Below are 11,044 nucleotides of genomic sequence, written 5' to 3'. Positions count from 1 at the left end.
AGAAGGGCTTTACAACCGATTTCACAACTTTCGAGAACAAATTACGGGGTAAAACGACTATAATTTCAGTAGTTTTCGGAGACGAATTATAAAGCGCGTGATCGTGTTTCTGTCAACTTTTCTATTCTGGCTTAATGATCGTTAGGTGGTACAAAAAAATGATGATGGTGGCACGGAAGTAAAAAGGAACGCAAAGAATGAAAAAAGATTTTATGGCAAACAATTCCACAGTGATTATTCGATTTTAGATCTAACATTTCCGGCCACCTTTGAAATTAAACATATTTCAAACTAGTTAACATTTTCTTCTTCAAACATACAATGGGCAAATTTTACATACAGCTCGCTTCAGGATTCCACTCGATGTTCGAAGAGTAGCCACTCGGGAAATTCCATCGGGTCCGGGGAAGATCTCCAGGATACGCGCCAACGGCCAACGCGTAGGAGGGAGCGATTCGTCCTTCAGGATCACCACTTCACCGGTCTTCAGCTGATATCGCTTTGGGTTGGCAGATTGCTGGGTTTGCAACTCCTTCAGGTATTCGTTTCGCCATCGATGCCAAAAATTCTGCCAATACTGTTGCAGCAGCTGATAGCGGCTGAGTCGGTTCATCGGGATGTCACGCACGTCGGGTTCGGGAAGCGGGCTCATCGATTTACGCACCAAAAAATGCGCGGGCGTAAGGGTTTGAAGGTCGTTCGGATCCTTGGAGAGAGCTGTTAACGGGCGGGAATTCATACAACCTTCGATGGTGGTCAACACAGTGGTCAGCTCCTCATAGCTGAGAAGAGAGGTCCCAAGCTGGCGTACGAGATGGGTTTTGGCGACCTTAACTGCGGCCTCCCAGAGGCCACCGAAGTTGGGAGCACGGGGCGGGATGAGGTGCCACTGGATGTTGTCTTCAGCCAAGTGTCGGGAGATTCGATCGCAGTCTGTTTCAGAATGCAGCATTGTGTACAGTTGGTGAAGTGCATTTTTGGCGCCGATGAAATTGGTTCCGTTGTCTGAGTACAGATGATTCGGCTTGTTCCTCCTCGCAATAAATCGGTTCAGTGCCATCAGGAACGCGTTGGTGGTCAGGTCACTCACTAGCTCTAAGTGAACGGCTTTTGTACTCAGACAAACGAAAACTGCAACGTAGCACTTGCGGGATGGACCTTTTAGATGAGTTGGCTTCAAAAAAAGTGGGCCGCAATAATCAACACCCGTACAAGCGAATGCTTCATTTGCGGTTACTCGGGAAACGGGAAGCTGGCCAATGGGCTGCTGGATAGGATGGGGATTGGCTCTACAGCAGCGAAGACAGCTTCGAACCACACTTCTGACAGCTCGCCGACCGCTTAGCGGCCAGAATTCGTCTCGCACCACAGACAGAGTCGCCATTATGCCGCCATGGAGGAGTTTTCTGTGATGGAATTCCAGCAACATTTTAGTAAAGCGATGGAAACCAGGAATGACGATGGGGTGCTTGATGTCGTACGGTGCATCGGAAAGTTTCAGCCGGCCACCAACGCGAATCAGGCCTTCGGAATCGAGAAAGGGTGAAAGCAAACGAAGTTGAGATTTTGCTTGGACTGGCTGCCCCTTTCTCAGCGCTTGAAGTTCTTCGGGAAAAGTGTCAGCTTGAACGAGCTTTGTGAGAGAAAGCTTTGCTCGTTGGAGCTCACACACGGCGGGCACTGAATCGGGAACGGGATGCTTTCGGGGATGGGCGTTGTTGAAAAAAGCGCAAACAGTAAGCAACTGTGCGCAGCAGCTCTTGATACGACGAAAACTTATCGAACATGTTGGGTGGCGCAATCACAGCACTCAGAATGGTCGTCTTTTTCTGTTCGATTTCTTCGGGGGGAAGCACAGCGGGTAGAGATTGTTTTGGCCAAGTTGATACGGGATCGGAAAGCCAAGCGGGACCGTGTTTCCATAGCTCGCTTTGGATCAGCTGTTCTGCTGATACTCCTCGGGATACGATGTCAGCAGGATTTTGCTTCCCAGCGACGTGCAGCCATTGAGAACCTTGGGTGGAATGTTGAATTTCGGCGATACGGTTTGCTACGAAAGTTTTCCACGTTCGGGGCGGCGATTTCATCCACTGCAGCACAACCATAGAATCGGACCAGAAAAAACACGACGAAAATTCAACGTCCAACGATGCGATGATTCTTGTATACAGACGGGAGCCGAGAAGAGCGGCGCAGAGCTCTAACCGTGGTATACTGATCGGCGAGAGGGGGGCAACTTTTGATTTCGACGCCAACAGGTGCACTTGAACGGTACCATCGGGGGCTTCGGAGCGGGCATAAATGCAGGCCCCGTAAGCTGCTTCTGAAGCGTTGACAAAGCAGTGCAGCTGGGCGTCGCAGAATTGGTGGGCAAGAGCAAATCGGTCGATTCGCAATTCCAGCAGATGGGGGAGCTGCTGGCAAAAATCGGTCCATTTGATGCGCAACTCCGGGGTAACTTCTTCGTCCCAATCCAGGCCAAGCAACCAGATATGCTGCATCAGAATCTTAGCTTCGATCACCACGGGAGCTATTAAACCAAGCGGGTCGTATAGTTTAGCGATGGCTGAAAGAATGCTTCTCTTTGTCGGGGGTTGATCACTCGGGGAAACGTTGACGTCGAATCGGAAAATATCGGCTTCGGGCTCCCAGCATATGCCGAGAGTTTTGATCGTCTCCTCAGGGTCGAACTTCAGCGATGATTGTGTGCCCAGTAGCTCTGATGGAACATCGGCGAGAACTTTCAGAGAGTTTGAGCACCACTTACGGAAACAAAACCCACCACGAAGCATTAATTGATCGAGCTCAGTGCGGAGAGCGACGGCGGCCTCGACGCTGCTGGCGCCCGCAATCAAATCATCCACATACACACTTTTTCGCACAGCAGCGGAGGCGTTCGGGAACTGACGGCCTTCATCTTCCACCAACTGCAACAAAGTTCTTGTTGCCAAAAACGAAGACGGGGCGAGACCGTAGGTGACGGTGCGGAGCTCGTACGATCGGACGGGTTCGTCGGGATTGAAGCGCCACAGAATGCGCTGAAAGCATCGGTCCGATGGGTGCACCACAATTTGACGATACATTTTGGCTATGTCCGCCACCAAAGCAATCGGGTATTTTCGGAATCGGATGATGATCGTCAGCAGCTCGTCTTGCACGACTGGGCCAACAAGAAGAGAGTCGTTCAGTGAGTGGCCGGTGCTGGTTTTGGCTGAGCCGTCGAACACGACTCGAACTTTTGTCGTCGAACTGGACTCCTTCACGACGGGGTGGTGAGGGAGATAGCATGATTTCACGTTTTCCGATTCGGGGGGAACCAGATCCATATGGCCAAGATCGATGTATTCTCTCATGAAGTCGTGATACTGACTCTTGAGATCGGCGTCCTTCTCCAGCCTCCGCTCGAGCCAGGCAAACCGACGGAGAGCAGCACCTTTCGATTCTCCCACCATCTGCTCGAATTCGGGGTGCTTCGGGACGCGCACAATGTAGCGCCCAGAAGAGTCACGATCGGTTGTATATCGGTAGTAGTTCTCGCAGTTCTGCTCATCGATAGAATAATCGGATCCACCAACATCTTCTATCTTCCAAAACCGGGAAAGTAGTTCTTCTACGGGAACAACTGTCGCCATATGACCAGTTGCCATAGATTTTTGTTTGGCTTGTTCGGCTTTCATGTTGAACTTTCCAGTTGCCAGCCAACCGAACACTGTTTCGGCCAGCAAAGGGCCATCTGCTGCAAGCTGGAGGCGACCTGGCTTCAGATAGGCATAGAAATTAGCAGCACCGATAATCATGTCAATTTTGCGCGGTGTGCCAAAATCTGGATCGGCGAGAGCGAGATTTTTGGGAATTTTCCATTGGGCAACCGAGAAGGGAATTGCGGGGGCGTCACTGGTTACTTTCCGGAATACGAGGAAATCTAACATCTCGGAGAAATCGCTCACCCGAGATCTTATTTCGGCTTGAATTTCAAATTTCGCACTCGTTGCGGTACCATCTACACCTCGCACGTCGATGTTAACCAGCTTACGGGACAAACGCAGTTGCTGACACAGTCTCTCGCTGATGACGTTCGGTTGAGAACCTGTGTCCAGCAAGGCACGGGCTATGTGTTGATGACCATAGGCGTCGACGACGATTAGCACTACTGTGGGTAGCAGCACACTCTCACGGGATGATCTCACGACGGGATTCGATGACACAGTAGGTTGCGGGGTGATTGCGACGGCAAGTGAGTTGACATTCTCGGGGCGGGACGGGGGATCAGCAGCAGCACGGGTGGATTCAGCTTGACCGAAGTGAATCATCGAATGATGGCGCATGGAGCAATGCTTGCAGGAAAATTTCGACGGGCACGATCGGGCGAAATGATCACTTCGGAAGCAATTGGCACACAGTTTCTTTTCGGTCACTATTTTCGTCCGGCCTTTCGGGTCCAAGCTGTTGAAAACGGGGCAGTTGTAGATGCTATGTCTTTCCTTCTCACAAGCTGGGCACATCGGGTAGCTTTTAGGGTAACCTTCGGAAACGGCATTCGAACTCAAGCGCGGTCCTGGTTTGCGCTGAGGAAAATTTTGAGCAACGGGTTTCGTTTGGCTAGACGTTGGCCGATTGATCATGATCGTTTCCATGATTCGGGTTCTCTTCTGCAAAAATTCGATCATGTTGTTGTAGGTTGGATGGGGATCACCGGCAATGGATTCCTCCCAGGCGGTGAGCGATGCGTCATCCAGCTTATCCTCCAAAAGCTCCATAAGAATCGAGCTAAAATATATTACGGGTTCTCCGAGTTGCTCCAGAATCTTTGTGTGCCTCTGGAATTCGTCGACGATTCGATGAAGCGCATCCACCGAGTTGTTCGGGATTTTGGGATACTTGAGCAGGGCTCGGATGTGCTTTTTTCGCAGAAGAGTCGTATTCGAATAACGCGTTACCAATGCCTCCCACGCAACAGAGTAGTTGTTGGCGGTGATGGTAATCGACTGGATTAAATTAGCTGCCTCACCCTTGAGGGCAGCGCGAAGGTAGTGAAATTTCTGGACGCATGAAATTTCCGTCGACGAATGTATCATCGACACGAACGTGTCATGAAACGTCAGCCACTGATTGAAATCGCCATCAAATTCGGGTAGCGTGATCGTCGGGAGTTTGATGTTCGCAAGATGGGCGGGGGCGGATGTTTCATTTGCAGCATAGGACGTCGATGCGGTGGGCCCAAACGATTCCGGGATCTTGGAAGCTAAACCAGCTTTGACCCGGAAATAAATTGATTCGGTTTTGCTTCGGATCTCCAAATTTTTAGTGCCCGCATCCTCCTCTTCGACAAGCTCCTCGCAGTCCGCCTGCACTTCGTCGAACGATTCCCACAGCTTCTCGAGACGCTCCAAGCGGTATCGAACTTCCCCTTGGTGTTGGTCCTCGACGTATTGATGCAGGAACTGTTCCATACGGTTGATTCCGGCAATGATATTCGCCCTTTTCAGCTTCCTGGACTTCAGCTTCTTGTCGTCAAACATTATGCCGACGATTATCCGGTTGCAGGAAAGTTGAATCGGAGCTGGTCAACTAAAAGGGTCGAAAAAAGACCAAGAAGTACCGCAAAAGGGGATGGTATTGGATTGGAGAGGTACTCACCTGGTACCTCTACAAATGAGTCCTTTGGTTTCAATAAAATTATCCGGAACAAACGGCAAAAGTATTTCGCCAACCTCAATTCTGAGGTTATGATGATGACACGCGGTTTCGCAGCGGGACGGGTCGTGATCCTATTCGGGACGGGTCGTGATCCTGGTCACGGCACCAATGTTCGGGACGGGGTTACGGGTTTGCGGGTTGTCGGGATGGGCACTCGGGGTCTGCTTATCACTCGGATTACGGGGCGGGCTGATCGCACTTCCAACGGGAACCAACAAGAGTCGGGAGCACCAAATATGGGCAAATAGTTTGTCACGGGCAAATGTTCAATTTTCATACGGGAAACGGGTGATCCACTAATGAATCGTAAAGAGAAGGGCTTTACAACCGATTTCACAACTTTCGAGAACAAATTACGGGGTAAAACGACTATAATTTCAGTAGTTTTCGGAGACGAATTATAAAGCGCGTGATCGTGTTTCTGTCAACTTTTCTATTCTGGCTTAATGATCGTTAGGTGGTACAAAAAAATGATGATGGTGGCACGGAAGTAAAAAGGAACGCAAAGAATGAAAAAAGATTTTATGGCAAACAATTCCACAGTGATTATTCGATTTTAGATCTAACAATCACGTATGAATGGTCGGTCGTAATGAAGCGAAATTTCGTATCCGAGGGATTTTCGGGTCAGAGATGGTTTGTATAATAGATTCAAGAATCTCACTTTATATAGAAGGGGAGCTTTTATACAAAATCAACTAGAAACGGGACAAAACTCGAACAACTTGGATACGATTTTCTTGAAAACTGATTCATGAGCACGAATAAGTTATAGAACTGTTAACATTTTCCAACGATTTATTAAGTAAAGGGTAGAACGAAGTTTACCGGGTCAGCTAGTAATTCCTATACATTTCATATTTGTTGAAAATTGTTTTCATTATACTCATTTTTGTTTTCACTGCGCTTAACAATTACTATGAAACATAATTGATAAGTTTCTCCGGAACCTCATTTTTTTAAAGAAAAAAACGGAAAAAATATATAATGGTTATGGGTTTAACATAATATACCTTCCATAACCAACAATTTACTTCACTACAATGATAAGCGATTTTATCATCGAGCTCCGGAGGTACAGTGATGAGTGAGTGAATATTGACTCGATCACTTAAAACTTAGTGAGGGGCAAGTGAAATGTATATTAGCCACTTGAATTGAAGAAATTCACTGAATTGTCACATTTAAGTGAACCTGCAAGCAGAGGTGCAAAGAGATCCCATCATGAAACATGCAGTGCCGATTCTAACAGCCCGACGTCAGCTCCGAAAAAATCATCTTGCAAAGTTGCAGACTGATTCTATTTCCCTTACGTGCAGAGCGTCGAACGTGTCTGCAAGTAAAAGTCGCGATGACTGCACGTTACGAAAATTTCAAACTTGCAAGCCCGAAGATAAAATCCCTTGAGCCGAACAGAAAGAATCATTTCCGAAGATAGCTACAGTCTGCAAGTTGCTTGCATGCAGCGCGATGATGCGATGTACGTTTGCAAATTTGCAAGTTGCAACTTACAAGTTACAGGACGGTGGACTCGTTCTTGTGCGGTTGGATTCGTTCCACTAACCTAGGACCGACCGAACCGAGTTCATGGAGAAAGAAAGTGATAGGCCGAAGAGCCACAGCCACCGACCATCAATTCAGTTGCCGTTCAGCCATCGAAGCGTGCGTGTGTAGCGTATGTACATGGCTGTCTGCAAAACACTCGGCGCGCCGCCGTACTACAGAAGTAAGGACATGTTGGAGTTGTTGTTGTTGTTGGTGCCTTCGTGCTCGTTTCGTTTCCTTCTAAGACGGATTCGAAAGGAAGTGGTGCCCAAATTTTATTTGAGTTTTCAATGATCATTCTAGGGTGTTTAAGATAAATCATCAAAGCAAATAAAAACTAGTTTGTTTTGATTATAACTTTGTCATCTTACAAGTTATTTATGAATACAAAAGTGTTAATAAAAGCTTATTTTAAAAATGTTGGAAAATCATCTTTATTGTTTTATAACACAGCTGCGGCCCGAAAAATTCAATCCATTCTCCATGGATAGGATCACTTGATAAAATAGAATCACATATTAAAGATTCAGTATTGAGAGCAGGGTTGCCAACATTCACAAATTCAAGGAGCTTGAAAAGAAAAATCAAAGAAAATCAGGTTAACATAAAATGATCGAGCTGAGTGCCTTTTTTGGTCACCGTTGTAAAATGAAATAGAGTTGATACACATTACCGTTCATAGTTCTATTAAATAAGCTAAGTGCTCACTGTCACTTCAACCTTTAAACGCGATGTTATTTAATTTCATGCCATTAATTCATATTTCGTATCAAAGCGTTTTTTAATGTGATTCAGCGTTTTTCAAATATGTGATTCAGCAGTTGTTTGAAAATCTACTTTTTTGGACTTGTTTTATTTAAATTTTGATATTTGAGATACTTATCAAAGCCTTTTGCAAAAATTCTTCATAGTAGTTCTCGCGAAGTTAAACTTAAAAGTGGCAGATTTCAAAAGTTCGTTACGAAAGATACGCAAACAGTTTAAAAAACTTGAATAAAAAATTCCGATTTGTATGAAAATGTTCATTCATGTTAATCCTTTAGTCAATTTATTTTGATAAAAAGTACATAAGTTGCTGACTTTGAAACATAAATCAATAATTTATTCAGTTTCCATACTTCTTATTTTGAAGATTATGCAATTGACTGATTGATGGGCGAAAGCGTGATATGTTTAACCGTGAAACGTCCAGCTTTTTATAAGCAGTTTCGTAATATCTGAGATAAATAGCAACCGTTGAGTAAGATTTTTAAAATTTAAGTTTCTACGAAGACTGCAAGTAATTTTGGCTTTGAAGTAAAAGAAATTTTTTCTTCCATCTGTTGAGACGAAATTCTGATGAAATTTTATACCAAAATGAATTATAGATATTTTTCAAAGTATAACTTAAAACGCTTTACAGTCTTCAGCAAAGAAGTAAAAAATAATATATAGACAGTTATTGATTTATCATAGCACTGATTTTTAAAAGCCTTATCAGTAATACTGGATGCGATAGACAAAATCTGACCAAAAATTCGAGTTCAGGACGCGAAATTAATTAAAACCAAGTTATAAAACTTTGACAGAAGATTCGAATCAAACAGTGTGTGAAGTTTTTGAGTTCAAGGTTGGAATGACGACGAGCAAGCACTGAATTTCTATTGAGTTTTGTACCGATCTGTAAAAACTTTCTGTAAAAACTGTAGATAACTTGGTAAAGATGACGTGATTCTTATACATGTCTAAGCAAATGAAACTGAATTCTAAAATTGAAATTCACACAATTTAATCTGTGATCCTACTAATCAAGTGATCCTGCCTTTGGAGAATCGATTGAATTTTTCGGAACGAAACTTTAAAGAATTTTAAGGCAGCTCTGTTATAAAACAATATAGATGATTTTCCAACAGTGTTTGGATCAGTTTTAATTAACAACTTTGTGTTTATAAATAACTTGTAAAATGACAAAGTTATAATCAAAACAAATTTGCTTGTATTTGCTTTGATGATTTATATCAATCACCCTGGTATGATAATTGAAAATTCAAATAAAATTTGGGCACCACTTCCTTTCGAATCCGTCTTAGAAGAAAACGAAACGAACACGAAGGCACCAACAACAACAACTTCAACATATCCTTGCTCTTGTCGTACGGCATGCCGCTTCGCTGGCTGAACGGCAACTGAATGGATAGTCGACGGCACCTCGCCTATCATTTTCTTACACCATGCCATGGATTCGGTTCGGTTTTAGGTTGGGTTGGGATGGATCAAATCGAACCGCACAAGAACGGGTCTACGGTTCTGCCTGTAACTTGCAAGTTTGCAAACGTACATCGCATCATCGCGCTGCATGCAAGCAACTTGCAGACTGTAGCTATCTTCGGAAATGATTCTTTCTGTTCGGCTCAAGGGATTTTATCTTCGGGCTTGCAAGTTTGCAACTGTTCCTAACTTCGGAGAATCGTTTGTAATTTTCGGAACGTGCAGTCAAAGGATTTTACCGCGCGGTTGGCTTTTACTTGCAGACACGTTCGACGTTCTGCACATAAGGGAGAAAGAATCAGTCTGCAACTTTGCAAGACGATTCTTTCGTGGCTGACGTCGGTCTGTTAGAATCGGCTAAAAGTCGTGCGCTGCATGCTACATGTAGGGATCTCTTTGCACCTCTGCCTGCAAGTATATTTTAAGTGTGATTACACTTGGGGTTTCACTTTAAAGAGGAACTTTAGTGAATTTCATCATTTCAATTACATTTCATGTATATTTCACTTACCCTTCACTCAAGTTTCAAGTGATCGAATCAATGATTACTAACTCATCACTTGCTCACTATAAATTCACTTGACCCGTACTTTAATTGACAATTAAAATGTAATTGAAAGTGGGGGTGTGTAATATCAGATATGTTGTGAAAGATTGTTGTTATTATGGAAAAGTAACAGGGTTGTGTATGATCGGTCGGTGTAGAAAAAAAATTATAAGTATATAAGTATTATAACAATTATATACAGTTGCGTTCAAAAAAGAATGAAATCGCGTGAAGCTGCGCACCCACTTCCAACTTTGACAAGCTGCCATTTCTCTCGCGGTTGATATTTTTTCATGAAAATTTCACACAATCTATTTCAACTATCCAACTAACACTCTACAAAATTTGAAGTCTTTACAATGACGGGAAACAAAGATAGAGCTATTTCCGTAAAAAAGGAAAATTTGGAGTTGCCTCACTAAACTTGCTGTATCTTCGACAATTTTCATTGAAAATTCTCGAAATTTGGTACAAAGATGTAAAAATGTTTGATGTAATATCAGGCCAAGTTTCGTCAAAATCGATGAACGTGATCAAAAATGGTGCTGGGTAGAAAATCAGGTTCATTATCGCCCAGCAGACGATTTCATTCTTTTTTGGACGGATGTTTGTATTGAAAACACCGTATTCCATGTATTCTTGTTTTTCCTTTCACAAAATCAAAATTTATTACAAAGAAGGTTGTAAATTGATAGAAACTTCATTCCTGCTTTATTTAGAAAAAGAAATTGTTCCAACAGAGCTGGTATTGAAACAGAAGGGCGAATTGAATACTCGCTTTAATTGTATATCAAATTTGTTTATCGGAATAATTACCAGGTCATTTCTGAATGTCTGTTCTTCTTATTTCGAACTCAATTGAAACATTTTCTCTTCCGAAACAAAGCACGAATAAAGTTTCTATCAATTTTAAACATTCTTTGCGATAACATTTTGATTTTGTTAAAGAAAAAACAAGAATACATGGATTACGATGTTTTCCATACAAACATACGTCCAAAAAAGAAT

At 43.7% G+C, this 11,044-nt stretch overlaps 2 protein-coding genes across 2 annotated transcripts; both read right to left on the bottom strand.

Annotated features, from left to right (window-relative positions):
* Positions 1-310: 310 nt before the first annotated feature.
* LOC129743046 (uncharacterized) lies at positions 311-1,384 on the bottom strand. The gene has a single exon (XM_055734988.1). It carries the CDS (start codon positions 1,382-1,384, stop codon positions 311-313), a length of 1,074 nt encoding a protein of 357 aa, XP_055590963.1.
* Positions 1,385-1,664: 280 nt separating this feature from the next.
* LOC129743045 (uncharacterized) lies at positions 1,665-5,519 on the bottom strand. Its single transcript, XM_055734987.1, has one exon. The coding sequence runs from the start codon at positions 5,517-5,519 to the stop codon at positions 1,665-1,667; it is 3,855 nt and encodes a 1,284-aa protein (XP_055590962.1).
* Between the last annotated feature and the right edge of the window lie 5,525 nt (positions 5,520-11,044).

The sequence above is a fragment of the Uranotaenia lowii genome, chromosome 2 (genome assembly GCF_029784155.1).
Source record: "Uranotaenia lowii strain MFRU-FL chromosome 2, ASM2978415v1, whole genome shotgun sequence".
Classification (NCBI taxonomy): Eukaryota; Metazoa; Arthropoda; class Insecta; order Diptera; family Culicidae; genus Uranotaenia; species Uranotaenia lowii.
The sequence above is the reverse complement of the archived record's forward strand: the minus strand, read 5'-3'. Positions and strand labels throughout refer to the sequence as shown.